Genomic DNA, 18,450 nt, shown 5'->3' on the forward strand with positions numbered 1-18,450 from the left:
GGAGACCCGGTAACTCAGAGGCAGTGGCCCTGGACCACGATGGGGAGAGAGGGCCTGGGCTTTGGCTGAATTGAACTGTAATCCCAACTCCACTCCCCAGAGACTGGAGATGTGATGGCATTCTGAAAACTGTCAAGGGGGTGGGGGTGAAGGTGTCCACCCAGGCCTCACCCACAAAAGAGTTGGGTTTGTCCAGGGAGCCGCGGGTCGACCCAAAGCTGTCGAGGGCATCCAACCGGGTATCCGAGTACGGCAGCAGGTCGAGGGAGTCCAGCGTGGAGCCTGGGGGGTCGAGGGCATCCAGCACGGAGGCGGCCAGCTTCTTGGAGGGGTCCATGACGAGACCAAAGGAGGCAGGGGGCAGTGGGCTGGAGACGGGGATGGTGCCGCCCACTACAGGTGGCAGCAGTGGGGTCCCACCGGGGAACACGGGTATCAGCTGGGGCAACTCGCTGGGCACACCGCTGCCAGGCAGGCCACCCTGGACCAGGGACTGTGAGGTGGGGAACAGAAGGAGAGGTTGGAGGAGAACCTGACCACCCAGGCCTGGGCAGAATCAGGCACTGCAGGTCCCAGGCAAGGTGACACCTCTGCACCTCAGTCCCCAACCCATCCCAGGAGAGGAGCCAGGGATCTTCATGGTCCCTCTGGTTGTGGGTTCTCAAGCTTCACGTCTGTACCCCAAGCAGGTCCCTTTCCCTCCTCAGGCCTCAGTTTCTCCAACTGTGACATGGGGATGGGACCTTCCCTCCACCCCTGGTGGGGCGGGAGGATGAATGTGCGGGGGTCCTGGGTGGGGCTGAGGCTCGGGGGAGCAGAAGAAGGGCAGCAACCCAGCTCACCAGTGAGTCCAGCAGGGTGTCCAGCTCCGGCCCGAAGACATCCCCGTCAGAGAAGTCGTCCAGGCTCTCAGTGCCAGGCAGGGCCCTGCTGCTGTCCAGGGGGGCCAGCAGGTCCAGAACGTGAGGGAACAGGGGCATCGTGGGGGCGGAGGGGAGTGGGGCAGGGGAGCCTCGCAGGTCCACGTAGCAATCTGTGGATGGGAAGGTGGGATCAGCAGCCCCCAGAGGTGGGGGTCGGGGGGACGGACAGGAGGTGTTCCAGGGCCCTCGGGTCCTCACGCAACACCTTCTCTCCATTCCCCAGCTCCTGTCAGGAACCCTGCCTGCCCTGCTGGCCTGACTCCAGGGCTGGAGGCTCAGTCAGAGTGAAGGCCGGCCGCTGCCGAGCAGGAGCGGGTCCTTCAGTCCCACAGTATTTCTCGAAGGGGCTTGGCTCAGTGCCTGAATATCCTACCTGGGGGAAGCAACGGTCTCCCTAAGGGATGCTTGGTAAGCGTGACCCTCCCTGGAAGCCAGTGAGGGAGAGAAGGGGACTCCCAGTAGGGGGAGGCGCTGACCTGGAGTGGAGGAGACGAGAGCAGCACTACCCTGCTATGTGGCAGGCCCTCACCCTCTCCTGCCTGAGAGGGAGCGTGTTCTCCCAAACCCACTATCTTCTTTCATGCTGCAGGGAGTCGCTAGGGCAGGGAGCCCTCAGGTTCCAGCTGTGAGGGGTGACCACCCCGCCTCCTCTTCCCCGGGGACCCATCTCTACCCCGGGCCCTCAAATCAGGGACACTACCTGTTTCGATGTCATCTATGGACCCCAATCCATTGGAAGTTCCCTGTGGAGAGGAAGGACACAGGGGGTTGGGCAGATGTGGGCTAGGAAGGCCGTGGTGCCCGCCCCACCCCCATCCCAGGGACCATTGCTGGGAATTAAGCACAGGGCTGGACAGGCAGGGGCCAGGGGGCAGGGGAGAGGAGCCGGACAAGCCTCACATCTGCCCCTTTCTAGAGGGCATCACTGGGGGTAAGAGATCTAACCTCTGAGCCTTAGTTTCCTTTTTTTTTTTTTTTTTAAATTTTTTTTTTAATTTTTATTTATTTATGATAGTCATACAGAGAGAAAGAGAGAGGCAGAGACACAGGCGGAGGGAGAAGCAGGCTCCATGCACCGGGAGCCCGACGTGGGATTCGATCCCGGGTCTCCAGGATCGCGCCCTGGGCCAAAGGCAGGCGCCAAACCGCTGCGCCACCCAGGGATCCCTGAGCCTTAGTTTCCTTACCCATCACAGGATAGGGTCCACACCCTGGGGAGGGTGGCGGGGGTTTTACCTGGCCCTCCTACTCTGTGCCCTGCATGGATAGTTTACAGCTCAAAGACAAAAGCGCCATGCCTCAAAACCACCAGTGTCCCCTCCCCTGTCACAGCCCCAGGCTGAATGAGCCCAGGTGGAGTCCCACCGCCACCCGTGGACCTGCTGTTGGAGGGGCAGCTGGGCCTGGGCTTGCTCCATGGCCTTCTAGGACAGTTTTAAATCATTTTGATGTTTGCATAGACCTTAGGAAGGGCTTTCTGTGCCTGTCAGGAGTTGGCCTGGATGGACTGGGTGTTTGTCCACTAGCCTCCACATTCTGGCCTCCCCCATGTCCCATGTGCCCCGCTGGCTGCGGCCTGAGTAATTCCTCAATCCTGGCACATCCTCCCCTTCTTGGAGTCCTACATGGTCCAGCTGAAGTCCTCCTTCCCTGTCAGGGCCCTGAGTGACCCCATTTCCCTTGCACACCCGCCGACAGCTGCAGGAGGACCAGGGCCTCACTCCTTAGCCATCCTATCCCGTGGATCCACGATGGCACTAACAGCAACCAGACGTACCCAGCGCCCTGCCTCATGCCAGCCGGGCCAGCACTTCATGGCCAATTAAGTTCAGCCCTTGATCCAGATGCCCTACCAGGTGCTGTCCCTTCACCCACAGGGATGTTGGTCCAGGGAACAATTCTCCTGGGCCAGAGAGTGGCTGTCTGATTGAGGACTTGGGAGTCTGCCCCGACCCCAGCCCCAGGCCTCTGTGCTGCCTCCCCTCCCCTGCACAGAACACCCTCTCATGCCCTGGCGCCTGGCCCCTGCATGGCAAAGATGGGCAGGTCAGTGTCCTAGGGGGTGTCTGCACAAACCAGGGCTGCCATGCTGGGTCAGGGCTGCTGCTCTCACAGGTAAGCATATGAAACATGAAAGGTGGGAAAAGAGGTGCCAGATGAGCATCTCTAGGGATGGCTGTGCATCTCCCTGCCCAGTGCTGTCCACGGCCCCCAGGCACCCTGCCCATCACCCAGCTCCAGCCCATCTTGCTTGGCTCCTCTCTCCCTGCCGTTTCCTGCTTCATGACACTCACACAGCAAGGAGGTTTCCGGAGCACCTCCTCTCTGAGGCCTTGTGCCAGTGGCTTTCATATGCGACTCACTGTCACCCTACAGCCACCACAAAGTGGCAGGCACTAGCAGCTCCCTGAGAGGTGGAGTGGTGCTTCAGATAAGGGTGACTCAAGACCTGAACCTAAACGCATGCCTGGCTACAAAGCCCAGCTTCTTCCAAACCCCCATGGGGAGAATTAGTGTTGTGGTCTCGGAGGATACGAGTCTCCCTCTCCTGCCCCGAGGCCCATGCTCAAGCAGGTCCTCTGGCTCTGAGCTCTGCTCCCTCTTCTCCACCTACCTGAATCCTGCCACCCAGGCTCTGGGAAGTCCTCTCCACCCAAGGCCGCCTCAGGTTCTATGTGTTCCTAGAAGTCACAGCTTTCCTTGTGTTGTGCCCCTCCCACTGGCGAGACACAGCCCCAGCACAGGCACCCTGCATGCCTGACTCATCCCCAGGTCCCATGAAGCTCCCTGTGGGTGCTGCTCATGAGTCTCCACTACGAGGCACACATGTGGGGTGCCTGACTGGCTGAAGGACCAGGACTTCCCTGCTCGAGAGCCCTGTAGGGATGCCTATGGCCAGGCTCACACACAATGTCTGTGTAAAAGCTCCAGGGCAGGGGATCTGGCTGGCACACGCCCCATACTCCATTCCGTGATCCTTAGACTTACACTGTGGATGTGTAAGTGTGGGCTATGGATGTGTGTGTGCGTGGTATGTGGATACGGAAGTGTGTGGATGCGTGTGTGCACATGTACAGCACCATGCTGGCCAGTGAAGCAGGATCTGACCTGGTCTTCACTGTAGAGTCCCCTCTGCTTGGACTTCTCCCAGATCACCATCCCCATGACAAGCCCTGGCCCCTATGGATGCGGTGGGGGTCCCAGCATGGCTGTAGGGATGGGTGAACAGTTTGGCAGTGGCTTGGGTGCCCACTGCCATGGGTGCCACCATCTGTGGCCCCCAGGCTGCAGACTCCATGGACACTGAGGGTTGGTCCTTGTGGAGCTGGGCACCCAGCCACATTTGCCATGGCTCGGCCTGCTGTGATGAGCAGCAGATTCGCTGTGCCCTCACTCACCGGCCTGAGAGGAGCCTGGAGACTCCCCCAGCCCTGACACCAAGGAAAGATGTGTGCATTGGGCTGGAATGGGATGGGGAGGGGCCCCTAACCTGCCTCGGGTGCCAGGCTGCTGGCTTCCCATGCCTGCCTTCATGTCATCCACACAAGCACCCCGGGAACTGAGCACCATCATCTGTGTCTTACAGAGGGGAACCCAAAGCTGGGAGACATGCCATCAGTGAGCGGAGACCTGACCCATCTGACTCCAAAGTGGTGCCATGTGGACGTATGGAACAGAGGAACCCACAGTCCTACTCTCACATGAGCTTGTTGTGGAGCCCGGGAAATATGCATACATGCACGTTGTCTGGTGCGTGAAGATGGACAGGGACATGGGAACTAGACTGCTAATGCCAGGCAAGAGTAACTGGAGTTGATTACTTTCAAATAGTCACTTAAATTAACAATCACTGAGGGTCTCTATGCGAAGAGAGACCAGAGGCCTGGCTATCAGAGTTCACCTTGGGAGACAGGAAGGGGAGGCCAGCCTGACCTGGAAGAGTGGGATGTGGCTTTAATCAGGGCAGTCACTGTGGGAGGGGAAGGAAGGAGCAGGGACACCCCATCAAGTATCCAGCCAGGGTCACCCCACCCTAGCTCTATAAGGTGCAATCAAGCCACTATCAGCAGAAAATGGAAGGGAGTCCCAGTTTCTTCAGCTCCAGGAATGATATCCAAGAACTCTGAATAAGATGTGCCTGAATAACTCCCTGCCTCCCTATCACCTCCAGCAAGAGGAAAGAGGAGCCCTACACCCTGGCCTCTAGCTGTCCCCTCTAGCTACCCTGGCGTCCTGGCTGTTCTCTCCACACCCTGGACACTCTTTTGCCTCAGGGCCTTTGCAATGGCCATTCTCTCTGCCAGCTCCCCGCAGACCTCCTCAAGGCACATCCCTCATCTTCAGGTCTTTGCTCCAGTGTCTCTTTCTCATTGAGGCCTTCCCTGTTCACTGTTTAAAACTGCAACCAATTGCCCCAGCATTCCCCAGCCCTCATTTCCACATCACTGATGACTTTTTCTTTGTCTCCTCCAGTTACAATGTAAGCTCTATAAGGGTGGGGCTCCTTGGCTATTTTCCCGTCCGCTGTATATCCAGTACCTCAATCAACTCCATCCTGAGCACATAGAAGCCCTCAATAAGCCCCTTCTGAATTAATGAACAGAATCAATACTCTTCCCTTTCAATGCCTTCTCAATACTCCTTTGATGAAGACTCAGCTCCTCACCAGGTGCAAGATGCTCTGGCTTCTATCTATTATTCCAGCCCCACTGCAGCCCTGCCTCCTCTCCCACCCATACTGAGTTCCTCCTAGCCTCAGGGCCTTTGCACATACCATCCCCTCTCTGAAATGCAGTTTTACTAGCACACCATGCCCCTGCTTACTCCTCAACCTTCAGGTCTCATTTGAAAGGTCACTGATGCCCAATCTAAATCAAACCTCCCTGTTCCAACAGGCCTGTGGCTCCCCACACTTTGCCTTTACAGCTCTCATGATGGTTTGTAACCAAAAATTATCAGGCTAGTATCCATTCACCCTGGACTGTGAGCTCTTGGAGGAACTATGGGCAGGAACTATGAATGTTTTTTTTTAATTTTTTAAAAATTTTTATTTATTTATGATAGTCACAGAGAGAGAGAGAGAGAGAGGCAGAGACACAGGCAGAGGGAGAAGCAGGCTCCATGCACCGGGAGCCCGATGTGGGATTCGATCCCGGGTCTCTAGGATCACGCCCTAGGCCAAAGGCAGGCGCCAAACCCCTGCGCCACCCAGGGATCCCATGAATGTTTTGTTTACCACGTACCTAGCCCCAGGCTCAGTGAATTCAGACAAGTCATCTAACTTCTTGGGCCTTGGTTTCTCCTTTGTAATAGGAGTAAGGAGTCCCTCCCTTAAGGCATTGTGAAATTATTTACAATTCTCCGGTCTTTAGTCCACTGCTATGGTCTAAATATCTGTCAAATGTTCAATGTATGTCAAATTCATATGTTGAAATCCTACCCCCTAAGGTGACAGTATTAGGAGGTGTGGCCTTAGGGAGGTAATGAGGTTGTGAGAATGAAACCCTCATGAATGGGATTCACAGACACCAGAGAGCTCCCTTGACCCTTTTGCCTTGTGAGGTCATAGCTAAAAGATGTCATCTGTGAACCAGGAAGCAGGTCCTCACCAGATACCAAATTTGCCGACACCCTGACCTTGGACTTCCTATCTCCAGAACTGTGAGAAATGAATTTCTGTCATTTATAGGCATTTATAAGTCATTTATATACTCAGTCCATGGCATTTTGTTATAGAAAAATGTTATACAGGCTTCCTGTATGGAGCCTGCTTCTCCCTCTGCCTGTGTCTCTGCCTCTCTCTCTCTGTTTCTCTCATGAATAAATAAATAAAACCTTAAAAAAAAAAAAAAAACTGGGCAGCCTGGGTGGCGCAGCGGTTTAACGCTGCCTTCAGCCCAGGGCGTGATCCCAAGTCCCAAGTCAGGCTTCCTGCATGGAGCCTGCTTCTCCCTCTGCCTGTGTCTCTGTCTCTCTCTCTCTCTCTCTCTCTCTCTCTGTTTCTCTCATGAATAAATAAATAAAATCTTAAAGAAAAGAAAAGAAAAATGTTATATACATATGTATGTGTGTGTGTGTATGTTGGTTTTTTTTTTTTTTTATGAGCATCCAGTATGTGCCAGGCCCCAAAATTTCTGGTTACAATCCATGAGGAATGTTCTACAGGCAGATCCACATCTGCTTCCCTTGGCACCCGGGAGTCCCCAAGGGCAAGGATGTGCCTGCCTAGCTCAGCTATGCCCTAGTGCCCAGTCCAGGGGTTCCCTGGGAGTTTGCTGAGTGAACGGATGAAAGCCTTATAACACTCAGAAGGCAATCAGGCCTGCTGCCGTCTCTGTGTGATGCTGGCACAGTCCGCTCCTCACTCTGTGCCTCTGTCTCCCCTTATGTTCAACAAGGAGGCAGGACTCCAGCCTCCACCAGCCTGTCCTTTGTCTTCCCAAAAGCCTCAAAGTCCAGCTGAGCATGTGTGATGAGCAATAGGAGAGTCCAATGTGTGTACTGGGCCCCTCTCAGCACCCCTGGGATGAGCCAGGGTTGTACAAGGGTCGTGGCCCTGGGAGTGAGGACATCTAAAACCTAGGATGATGCTGTGATATCAGCAGCCACCTCTCATAGCTCCCTCGGGTGCCACACTTCTCAGGGCATGCTCCCTTGTTCTGGCCTAGGGACAGAACACCCTCATTTCACAGATTCAAAATCTGAGGCTCAGAGATGAAGGTTCTGCCAAGAACAGCCCGCACGCAGCAGGTTGGGCTCTTCTCTGTGGGAGTCCCAGGTGTGAGCTCTGCGCCCCCCACTTTCACGCGTCTCCCCAGCCGTCACTCGGGCAGGGGTACCCAGGAGGCCTCAGTGGGGGTGGAGGGTGTGCTTTAGCTGGGACTTGAAAATAAAAAGGCAGAGAAAGTAGGGTAAGCAGGAGGGAAGAAGTCAGAGACCTGGAAGCCTAGATGCGAAAGACCGTTGGGGAGCAAAGCAACAGCAGCAGGAAGGGTTGGGGAGGGGAGCAGAAAGGTAATTGGGACCAGGCCACCCAGGCTTCCCGCCAACAGCAGCCACAGCCCATCCCCACACTTTGCCCTGTGGTCACAGGAGGCTTCTCCTACGAGGTGGAGGAGCTGTGCATCCCAGAGCTGTCCCTGAGTCTGGCCCGGACCCAGGTTGTCAATCATGCCCTCTTCCTAGGGCAGGTGCCTGGCTCCCAGCAGTGGGGACTGGGACAGATGGAGCCCAACCCTTTGGTCTGATGGCCCCGGACCTACCGCTCGGGTCTGTATACCCCACAGAGGGAGTCCAAAGCTCTCGTGATAGGCTGGTACTGGAGGCAGGGAGGGAGGCTTGGGGTCCGGGCCCCCACCTACCTGGTCTGCCATGCCAGCCACAGTGCCATTACTGAGCAGAGAAAATGTTTCCAATTCCTGCAGAGATCAGAGAAGTGGGAAGAAATGAACATTCCGGGAACTGCCCTAGCCAGGGCAGCAGAGGGGGCCCCAACACAGGCAGCTGGGGTCTGTAGTACCCTAAGGTCCTCTGCCCCTAGGCCTGCCGGAAGTTACCTGCCCTGTCTCTGGGTCAGATTCGGGCATTTTCTGGGACCCAGGCAGAGGACTTTCACACACATGTTCCTACTGTGTGCCAGGTGCCACATCAAACATTCTTTCATTGCGATCCTCCCAGGAACCCCCCTGAAGTGGACATACTTATCCCAATGTTCCAGATGTAGAAACCACAGAGGAGAGAGAGCTAAGCTGCTCAAGGTCACAGCCGACTCTAGAGCCATACCCTCTCCTATGTGCAGCTTCCTGGCATATGGTAGGTGTCAAATGAATAAATGTGGATCTGAAAGAGCCACCCAGATACCAAGGTCTCAAATATGCCCCATACAGAGGTTATTTGAGAACATAAGGCCAAAGGACACCAGTGTCAACTCAGGCCACTTCTGGGGGCATTTAAGTTGGCCAGGGCGTGGGGAACAGGTTTTTAGCAGCTGGCATCTAAGGTAAACTGGAAGCTTTGGCCAATCTTTGCTCTCCCAAAAGGTTCTCAGAGTCAGTCCAGGACATTCAGGCAACAGGGGGGTGGGAAGATCATTTCCCTCTGTCCCGACCTGGCCCCAGCCACCCTCACCCGCTTCTGTCCGAAGGTGCCTGGTCCCCCCTCAAACCTCCCCATCTGCACCCCCGCCCACCCTCAGTGCCCAGAGCCCACCTACCTGGGGCCTCTTATATGCTTTCCGAACTCGAAGCCCAAGCTTCTGAGCCAGCTCCTGACCAAGCTGAGTTACGCTTTCATCCTGCAACAGCAAGACGCAGGGTAGAGTGGGTCAGTCTGCCCTAGCTCACAGAGCTATGCTCCGGAGACCTTGAGCAGCACTTCAAAGGAGTGGGGGGGGGGCGTGGATATCCGCGGTTACCCCCACATTATCGACAAGGGAGTGAGGCCCCAGGAGGGGTCACTGGCTGCCCAGGTCACACAGCTCATTTGTGGTCAGGCTGAACCAGAACTCATGCTTCCCTCTTTCCTTTTACTGTGGGAAGGGGAAAGGAATAATTTTTATTTTGGATTCTTAGATTATCTTTTTTATTTCTAAAATTCAGCAAGTAGTAGTGTCACTGTAGAGGGCTGAAATGTTGCAGAGAGACCAACTGCTCCCCTGCATTACCACCATCCTCACCCTAGGCGCCTCCCAGAGGGAGCATGCCTTGTGGTCTGAACTATTTCCCTATGGACCTTTTCTAGGAATTTACATATGTGCCTATGGACCTCTAAAGGATGCTTGGTTTTGCTTTGTGAGGATTTTCTCCTTTTTTTTTCTTTTTTTTTTTTTTTTACGTAAGTGAGATCATATTATAACTATTGTTCTACAACTTGCTTCTTTCACCACACAATGTCTTGGAACTCTTTGCAAGGGAGGACATGTGGGTGGTGCCCAGGCTCATAGGAGCGAGAATGTGGGAGGTTTGCAACATGGCTGGCCCACAGTTAGTGCTCAGTAAGAGCACCCAGCATTCCTTCCTCCCTCCAAAGGTGTATTACTGTATGCGCATTATGTGCCAGGCAAGGGCTAGGAGCCAGGGACACCACTGTCACAGGAAGACAGGGTCTGGGCCTCATGGAGGCTCCTATCTAGCTGTGAACACCAACCAGTAAACAAAGAAGTAGGACCATGGTCCAGGTAGCAAAGGGGCCACAGGGATGTTATAACATTCCACGTATTTGTCTACCTCCCTACCTGATGAGCTCCTAGAGCCCAGGGCTAGAGTCTTAGTCATCACTGGTCCCCAGTACCCAGCACAGAGCAGGGCTCAACCAGTATCTGCCAACAAAGACCGGAAAGCTGGGAAATCCCCCACCTCGTAGTCAGAAGTTCTCATCTGGGCACTTTCCTTAGTCAAGTTACCAGTCTCGCTGGGCCTCAGCGTCCTCACCCGTACAGTAGGGTAAATGCCACCATGCCTGCCCACGAATGGTAAACATGAGACTTGGATGTGGACCTGTATATCTAGAAAATACTAGACACTAGAAAATTCTGTATATCTCAGGGACTACTGTCATAAGAAAGAGATATACTGGGGATCCCTGGGTGGCTCAGCAGTTTAGTGCCTGCCTTCAGCCCAGGCTGTGATCCTGGAGATCCGGGATCGAGTCCCATATCAGGCTCCCTGCATGGAGCCTGCTTTTCCCTCTACCTGTGTCTCTGTCTCTCTCTCTCTCTCTCTCTTTCTATGTCTCTCATGAATAAATAAATAAAATCTTAAAAAAAAAAGAACGAAAGAAAGATATACTGTCTGTATATCTCAATTATGAACTAAATTGAATTGGAGAAGCACAAATAATAAACAAAAAGTATAGTAACAGTGAATGTTTTCTGAACTTACTATGCCTGGCTATGGTGCCAACTGCCTTGAGGTATGATTTTTTGGATTCCATCCTCATAGCCCAGTGATGCATGGCATATTATCACCCCCATTTGACAGGGGTGCAAATGAAGGCTCACAGAGACTAACCTGTGTGTGTTCAAGGTCACACAGCTAGTAAATGGCTGACCCAAGATTGGAATCCAAACCCAGCTCTCTGATACCCATGTCCTTGACCACTGTGCATCCGGCCTCTCCTCTCTTCTGACCACCCAGATCCTTCCTGCTTCTTCTGGCCCCACTCAAGTCCACTTTCCTCCTGTGAGGGAGCCCTCCAAGATCCTGATCACTTTGGGGCAGAATTGAGCCTTTTCTGAGCCCTTTCATACTCATTATTTCAGAGATAAAGTAGGAGGAGCATTTTATAGACATGGAGTTGATATGCAGACAGGGGAAGTGTTTTGTCCAAAGTCATATTGGGAGTCACAGTAGAGCCAGGCCTAGACTGGGGGGACTGTTTTCACATCTCCTAGCAGACTGTGGGTCCCTGAAGGGCACAGATCTGGGCAATTTGTGGGTGCTTAGTATATACTTGTTATATGGATGAATAAACGGGGAGGGGGCAGGTGTCCCACTGTGTGTGCGTCAGGGCAAGCAAGGCTCACTACAGGTCAATTCTCCATCTCTCCCCCACCTAGTAAATGCCTGGACATCAGGATCCCAGCACATGTGGCATCCCTACTGGTCCTCACTGCCACCCTGTACCCGTACAGTACAGAGGCTAAGAGTGCCAACCCTAGAATCGGACTGCCTGGGTTCAAGGGTAAGCTCCAGCTGTGATTTCGGGTAAGTTCCTATCTCTTGTCGGTGCCTGTCTCCTCATCTTTATTTTTTTTTTTCTCCTCATCTTTAAAATGGGGATAATAAGAGTATCTATCTCAAAGGGGTGATGCAAGGATTAGGTGAGTTAACACACGGTGTATTTTTAGCAGTGCCTGAAACACAACCAGAGCTCAGGGTCCCTATCATACGTGCGAGTGAGAGCCCCAGAGGAGGAAGCAGGCTCAGAAGAGCCGAGGGGTGGCTCCATGGTTGAGAGTCCACCTTCGGCTCAGGGTGTGATCCTGGGGTCCCGGGATCGAGTCCCACATTGGGCTCCCTGCATGGAGCCTGCTTCTCCCTCTGCCTGTGTCTCTACCTCTCTCTGTGTGTCTCTCATGAAAAAAAAATCTAGAAAAAAAAGGAAGAGCCAAGAGCCCAGACCCTTGCCGCGGGGCACTCACGTGGGGCCGGGCGAGGGAGCACCGGCTGCTGCACTCGTAGGCCTCCTTGTGCCGCCCCAGCTCACTGAGGGCACGCGCCTTGCGGAACAGCGCCCGAATGTTCTCGCCGTCCAGGCCTAGTGCTTTCTCGCTGTCCTCCAGCGCCTTCTCATACAGGCCCTGCAGAGAGGGGTGGATGGCTCAGCGGTGGGCGCCTATTCCCTCCCTCCAGCCGGGGTCTCCTGCCCCCTTCCCTGTAGAGACGGAGGATGCTGGAGGACAGGGTTGGGGTGGAGGGCCCCAGAGCCCCAGAAACAGCTCTGGCATTCACTCTTTGGTCGAGGGCAACCAACACACCCTGGCAGTCTCCTGGAGTAGAGGGGCCTTCCAATTCTAACAGTGATGAGTGTGGTGTTTCAGACTCATCTACCTGTACATCTGCCTTGGGCTCAGAGCACCGTGGACCAAGAATAATAAAAGCACCTCTGAGAAGAAGGGGAATCGTGAAGGCAGCTCAGGGGACGGAAGACGGTATGAACAGGCATCTGGTAGACACATGCTTTTCCAGAACAGTCCACTCTGGATTGCAGAGGGGTTACTAGGTCCTCTGCAGAGCTCACAGCAGAGTTTCCCGGAGGATGTGGTCAGTGACGGAGTCAGCAAACAAGCAGGACAGGGACGAGGTGGAGGCCCAAGCTTTAAGGGGGCAGGGGGAGGGACACCTGGGTGGCTCAGCGGTTTGGCACCTGCCTTTGGGTGTGATCCTGGAGACCTGGGATTGAGTCCTACCTCAGGCTCCCTGCTTCTCCCTCTGCCTGTGTCTTTGCCTCTCTCTCTGTATCTCTCATGAGTAAATAAATAAAATCTTAAAAAAGCGGGGGGGGGGGGGAGGCTGGGGGAGACAGGAAGGGAGGGAGCCCAGGAGAGAGGAGAGGGAAGGCCAGAAAGAGGCAGCAGTGATGAGGGGAGTGGTTCTCAGCCCTGACTGTCCAGATTCCTGCCACTGCCCTAGCCACCCTGACAGTCTAACTTAATTCACCTGGGGTGAGGCTGAGGCTCATGACAAACCATTTTCGGTTTGTCACAGATCAGTACTTTAAAGGCTCTCCAGGGGAGTCTGTGGTGAAGCTGGGGTTGAGAGCCGTGGGAGTGGATGGTGAGACTTGCACAGGAGGAGGAGGAGGAGGTGGTGGTGGTGGTGGTGGTGGTGGAGGAGGAGGAGGAGGAGGAGGAGGAGGAGAAGGAGGAGGAGGAGGAGGAGGAAAAGGAGGAGGAGCCGGCCCTGCAGAGCCTCAAGGAGTGCCCGCCTGGCTGAGCCTGCTCAGCAGGGCATCTGGGGGATGTGCTGGTCAGAGTGAGGAGAGTTGGAGGGGAAGGGCACGCGACAGGCTCACCATGGTGAAGTAGCAGGCAGCCCGGTTGACATGCAGCTTGCACAGCAGCTCCTGGGGTAGAGCCACCTGGTCGGAGGCGGCGTAGTCGGCCACGTTCAGCCCCTCCATGTACTGCACCAGGGCCTGCTTATAGTCCTTCTCCCGAAACAGGTCATTGCCCTCAGCAAACAGGTTCTGTACCAGCTTGAGCAGAAAGGCCTGCCAGGGGGCAGGGGGCAGAGGGGGCTCAGGGGTCTCCATGTAGCCCAAGGCTTAGACACCTCGCCCCTCTCCTGGACATCCCTGCCCTTCACCTTCCCCCAGCCCAGCAGCTGACACTCACCTCATATTCTTCTTGCTTTAGGGGTAGTGTCGACCTAGCAGGAAAAGGAGAGGGATACAAAGTCTGGGTGAGCCCTTGCATCTCAGACTCATGGAAGCCCCAGTAGCCTGAGCCAAAGGCCACAGATTATGCCAGGAGTGGACTCCTATAGCTTGGATCTCAGATGTCACCTCACAGATTAGAAAGGGGACGGCAGTTTTTTCTCCCTAAACCAACACCATGTTCGTCTTCCATTTCTGATGGAACGGGGTTGGAGGAAGGCCTTGTGTTTGCCCCAGAGCCATGGCCAGGCTTTTCCAGGTTCGGATGCTGAGACAGAACAGGCCAGCTCCAGCTCCATCCAGCTGTCCTCATCCTAAGAAATCAGTTCTCTGAGAATGACCACACCTCGATGGACCAAAACCTGCAAATGCAGGCTCCAGGTAGCACAAGAGTCAATCTCAGATCCCCCATCCCTTCCTGCAGAATATGCATGCCCCCAGCCAATGCCAGGTAACTCTCAGAGCCTGACCCTTCATGCCAGCCCCAACAAAGCAGATGGGGCTGTGGGCATCCTCTCCTCCACTTGGGGCCAACGAAATCCAGCTCAGTGCAGAAGAAAATGACAGCCCAGGAGAATGGAGGCACATCTGTCACGCTAAATGGCTAAGCCAGAAGGGTAGTCTCCCAGTCCTTCATGGCACAGAAGGGAAAACACACGCTCCGACGGGGCAGTGGCTTGCTCAAGGTCACACAGCAGGTCAGTGTTAGAGCCAGGGCCAGAGTGCAGGGCTGGGACTCCTTCTGTTGCCCGGAGCTGCTGTCAACACCTGGGCAAGAAAGACCAGCCTGAACCAGTGAGTGAGAAGTGATGAGAGGAGATGCCGAGGTCCCCTGTGTGTGTGTGTGGGAGGAGGTGTCCCTGATTGTGACAGTGGGGCTCCCATCTTGATCTCTCACTTGACTCTCCACTGTCGGGACCGGGGCCCATCACTGCTCCCTCTACCACCTAGTCAGGCCCCATTGCTACCTTCCTACCTGGCCTTCCACCTCCAGCACCAGCTCCCTATTTACCTCAAGGTCACTTCATCCTGATGTTTAAGGCTCCACACAAGCCAGCACCGCCCCACCTGTGCAAACCGCTTTATGGCCCTGTTACAGTGCTTGGTGCCCAGAGGTGCCTAATAAATGCTTAGCACACAAAGTCTATATATGTGAAAGGACAGTTAATCATAAAAGAAGCACGTCCTACTGTGTTATCTTGTAAAGCCATCCCTTAGGAGACAAACATATGGGTTCCCAGGAGGCTGTCCTATTGCTAAACCTTCTGGGAACTCCCCTCTGGAGATGGGAAGGAGAACACTGAGCTACCATTTACTCCAAGCACAATGACTCCATGAGGGAAGGGGCCTATCTCATCTCGCAGGTGTGGAGAGCACCCAGGAAGTGGGGTAACCAGGATGCAGGACTCAAAGGTCCAGCTCCACAGAAATCAGTGACTTGAAGACACAATTCTGTTGAAAGACAGTATTTGGGGCACCTGAATGGTTCAGTGCTTGAACATCTGCCTTTAGCTCAGGTCATGATCCTGGGGTCCTGGGATCGAGTCCTACATCTGGCTCCCTTCCTCTAGGGAGCCTGCTTCTCCCTCTGCCTATGTCTCTGCCTCTCTGTATCTCTCATGAATAAGCAAATAAAATCTTAAAAAAAAAAAAAAAAAAAGGAAGAAAGAAAGACCATATTTGCAAGGTTCACTCTGTTCATCAGATTGGCCCCTGCATAAAATTTGAGCAGTACCCTCAAATGGAAGGAGACCCGCCCAGAGAGGAGAGAATAGTGGGCCACAGCTCTCCCAGTGGCCTAAGCAAGACAGAGTGACCATGATGCAAGCGGAGGGAAGGATAGTGTGTGACTGTCGACACAAGCTCCATCAGAGCATCATAGATACCGTGTGTGTGACAAAGGGCCCAGGCTGTGGAGAAGAGGCAGGTTGTGTTTTACAGGTCTCTGTGAGAAAACAAAATTGGGGAACTTATCTGAGGGTAGACAGATGTAAATCCTAGTTGTGTGGGGATTCCCATTTAAGAAAAAAAAAATCCACAAAATTAGAAACAAAGAATTGCTCGAGGAACCTTCCATGGTTTCGGAAAGGGCCCACTCGAGTGAGGGACCCTGCAGTTAACTCATTAGTGTCATGATAAATGTGCCTCTGGGATCTATTTAAGAGAAATAAAATTAAAAAGTTAGTAAAAATACTTTGTGTATGAAGGGGAAAAATGGGATAGAACCCTCCAAACATGGCATGTGGAGACTGGAGGGGGGAGCTTAAATAATGGAAAGAAATGTGGGTTATGGGCCAGCCAAAACTGGGTTAGAATCCTATTATTTTAGGGGCAGCTGGGTGGCTCAGTGGTTGATCATCTGCCTTTGGTTCAGGTTGTGGTCCTGGGATCGAGACCTACATCAGGATCCCCACCGGGAGCCAGCTTCTCCCTCTGCCTGTGTCTCTGCCTCTCTCTGTGTGTCTCTCATGAATAAATAAAATCTCTGTGTGTCTCATGAATAAATAAAATAAAAATCCTTCAAATAAATAAATATCTTAAAAAAAAAATCCTATTACTTTAAAGCCGTGTGACCAGAGGAGATCCCTGGGTGGCTCAGCGGTTTGGCGCCTGCCTTTGGCCCAGGGCGTGATACTGGAGTCCTGGGATCGAGTCCCGCGTCGGACTCCCAGCATGGAGCCTGCTTCTCCCTCTGCCTGTGTCTCTGCCTCTCTCTCTCTCTGTCTCTCTCTCATGAATAAATAAATAAATCTTTAAAAAATAAAAAATAAAGCTGTGTGACCATAAACAAGTTTTTTAACCTCTCTGAGCCTCAGCAAAATGGAACTAAGACCACCTACCTCCCTGGGCTGTTGTGAGGATTAATGGATGTGAAGAGCCCAGCACAGAGCCTGGGATGTACACAGGTAAGCAGGAGAATTAACAGGATGTGTGCCTCCGTATGTGTAGGGTGAGGGTAAAATGGTACACTGAGCAGGACAGAAGGGTGGCCAGGGTCAGGGAATGTGTGTGCCTGGTTGGAGGGGGGTCACCGATCTACCCTCCGGTCCCTCCAGCCCCTTCCTAGCATGTCCCACCTCCTCGCTCCCCAGCATACAAGGCAGCCTGGGCAGCAGAGGCTTAGCAGGAAGAAAAGGGGGAGCTGGGGAGGCCTGTGCAGGCCTTGGGCAGTGTCGTCAGAGGCCCCAGCCTTCCCAGCCTGCCCCACACTCACTGAATGAACTGCAGCCCCTTCTCGATGTCCGCCTTCCGTCTCTGTCTCTCCATCAGTCTCTGGGGGGAGAGAGCAGTTTATCAATTAGTCAGCAGGGGCCACTGGCTGGTCACAGTGCCCACCCCACGGCGTAGTCTCTCTCATTCCCACACGCAGCCCGTTTCACAGATGACACTGAGGACAGTGACCAGTCTCATGGCCGACAAAGGCTATCTGAACCCAGCCACGCAGCTCCTGCCCTCCTCACAGTGCTGCAGGACCCTGGTTTTGTGCGGTGGGTTTTGTGGGCAGGGGGCTGCCTGGAGGCCACCTGCCTGTTCTCACACATGGCTCTGGCGGCAGTACTGCGCCAGACACCCCAAGTTCGAAGAGAAAAGCTTGTTTGCCCAGCCAACTCAGTCCAAGGAGAAGAGATACAGAAATGCAAAATGATGGAGCTGATTATGGCTACAAGGTAGCACCACACACTGGGGCGGGCACTTTGTATAAGAATCTCTTTGAATCTTGCAACAATGCGACGAGGCAGGTGTCATTCTGTCTCCATTTCACCAAGGAGGAAAGGAGCTCAGGGAGCCCCAGTCATGAGCCAGCAGGCAGGCAGCTGAGGCAGGATTTGAACCCAGGGCACCCTCTTTTACCACCAGCAGCCCCTCCGCACAGCCCACACACACCCGGAGCCGGCCTGGCCCAGACCAAGCCAAGCAGCATGGTGTGTGCCCCATTTTGCAAAGATGGAGGGAATTCCTCAGGTTCTGGACCAGGAAGACAAGCCCAGCAAGGCTGAGGACTGGCCTGATGTTGCACAGCAAGTGATGGTACTGAACACATGCAGGAGACCTGCTTGAGAGAGGCAGGGAGTGAACACTGTTTAAGGAGATGGGAGGCTGGGCAGCCCCGGTGGCACAGCGGTTTGGCGCTGCCTGCAGCCTGAGGTGTGATCCTGGAGACCCGGGATCGAGTCCCACATCGGGCTCCCTGTGTGGAGCCTGCTTCTCCCTCTGCCTGTGTGTGTGTGTGTCTCTCTCTCTCTGTGTGTCTATGACTGAATAAATAAAATCTTAAAAAAAAAAAAAAAAAGGAGATGGGAGGCTCAGACAGAGCAGCTAGGGGCTCAGGTACCTTTAGGGCAAGCCTTCCAGGGCCCAGGAGCTTCTAGACCCATCCAGACAGCCTTCCTGGCTTCCATGGAACCATGTATGGACTGGAAGGCCTGCTGGGGGGCAGCTCATCCCACCCAGTGGCAGCCCAGGAGAGGTATGGGCCTTCCCCTGGGTCAGAACCTGAGCCTGGGGCTCCCACCACCTAGCGGGAAGGGGACTGGGGCCGCCTGGCCTCAGGCCAGCACTTTCTGTCCAGGCCCCTCATAGGCCCCTTCCACACTCTACCCCACAGCGTGGCCCTCACTCTCTCTCCCACTGAGAGATTATGGAGAGAGGA

The 18,450-nt window shown here is 54.3% G+C and overlaps 1 protein-coding gene across 1 annotated transcript in view; it reads right to left on the reverse strand.

Moving 5' to 3' along the window:
* ZC3H7B (zinc finger CCCH-type containing 7B) overlaps nucleotides 1-18,450 on the reverse strand; it is a 61,709-nt gene that overhangs the window by 20,154 nt on the left and 23,105 nt on the right. Inside the window, exons 2-10 of the mRNA XM_026017411.2 lie at nucleotides 17,014-17,072; nucleotides 13,759-13,792; nucleotides 13,437-13,634; nucleotides 12,064-12,222; nucleotides 9,136-9,216; nucleotides 8,285-8,341; nucleotides 1,624-1,666; nucleotides 843-1,033; nucleotides 172-493 (exon numbers count right to left, since the gene is read on the reverse strand). Of these exons, the coding sequence (XP_025873196.1) occupies nucleotides 172-493; nucleotides 843-1,033; nucleotides 1,624-1,666; nucleotides 8,285-8,341; nucleotides 9,136-9,216; nucleotides 12,064-12,222; nucleotides 13,437-13,634; nucleotides 13,759-13,792; nucleotides 17,014-17,066 (1,138 nt within the window). The 5' untranslated portion in view covers nucleotides 17,067-17,072. The remainder of the gene's footprint in view (nucleotides 1-171; nucleotides 494-842; nucleotides 1,034-1,623; nucleotides 1,667-8,284; nucleotides 8,342-9,135; nucleotides 9,217-12,063; nucleotides 12,223-13,436; nucleotides 13,635-13,758; nucleotides 13,793-17,013; nucleotides 17,073-18,450) is intronic.

This window comes from Vulpes vulpes, chromosome 16, assembly GCF_048418805.1.
Source record: "Vulpes vulpes isolate BD-2025 chromosome 16, VulVul3, whole genome shotgun sequence".
Classification (NCBI taxonomy): Eukaryota; Metazoa; Chordata; class Mammalia; order Carnivora; family Canidae; genus Vulpes; species Vulpes vulpes.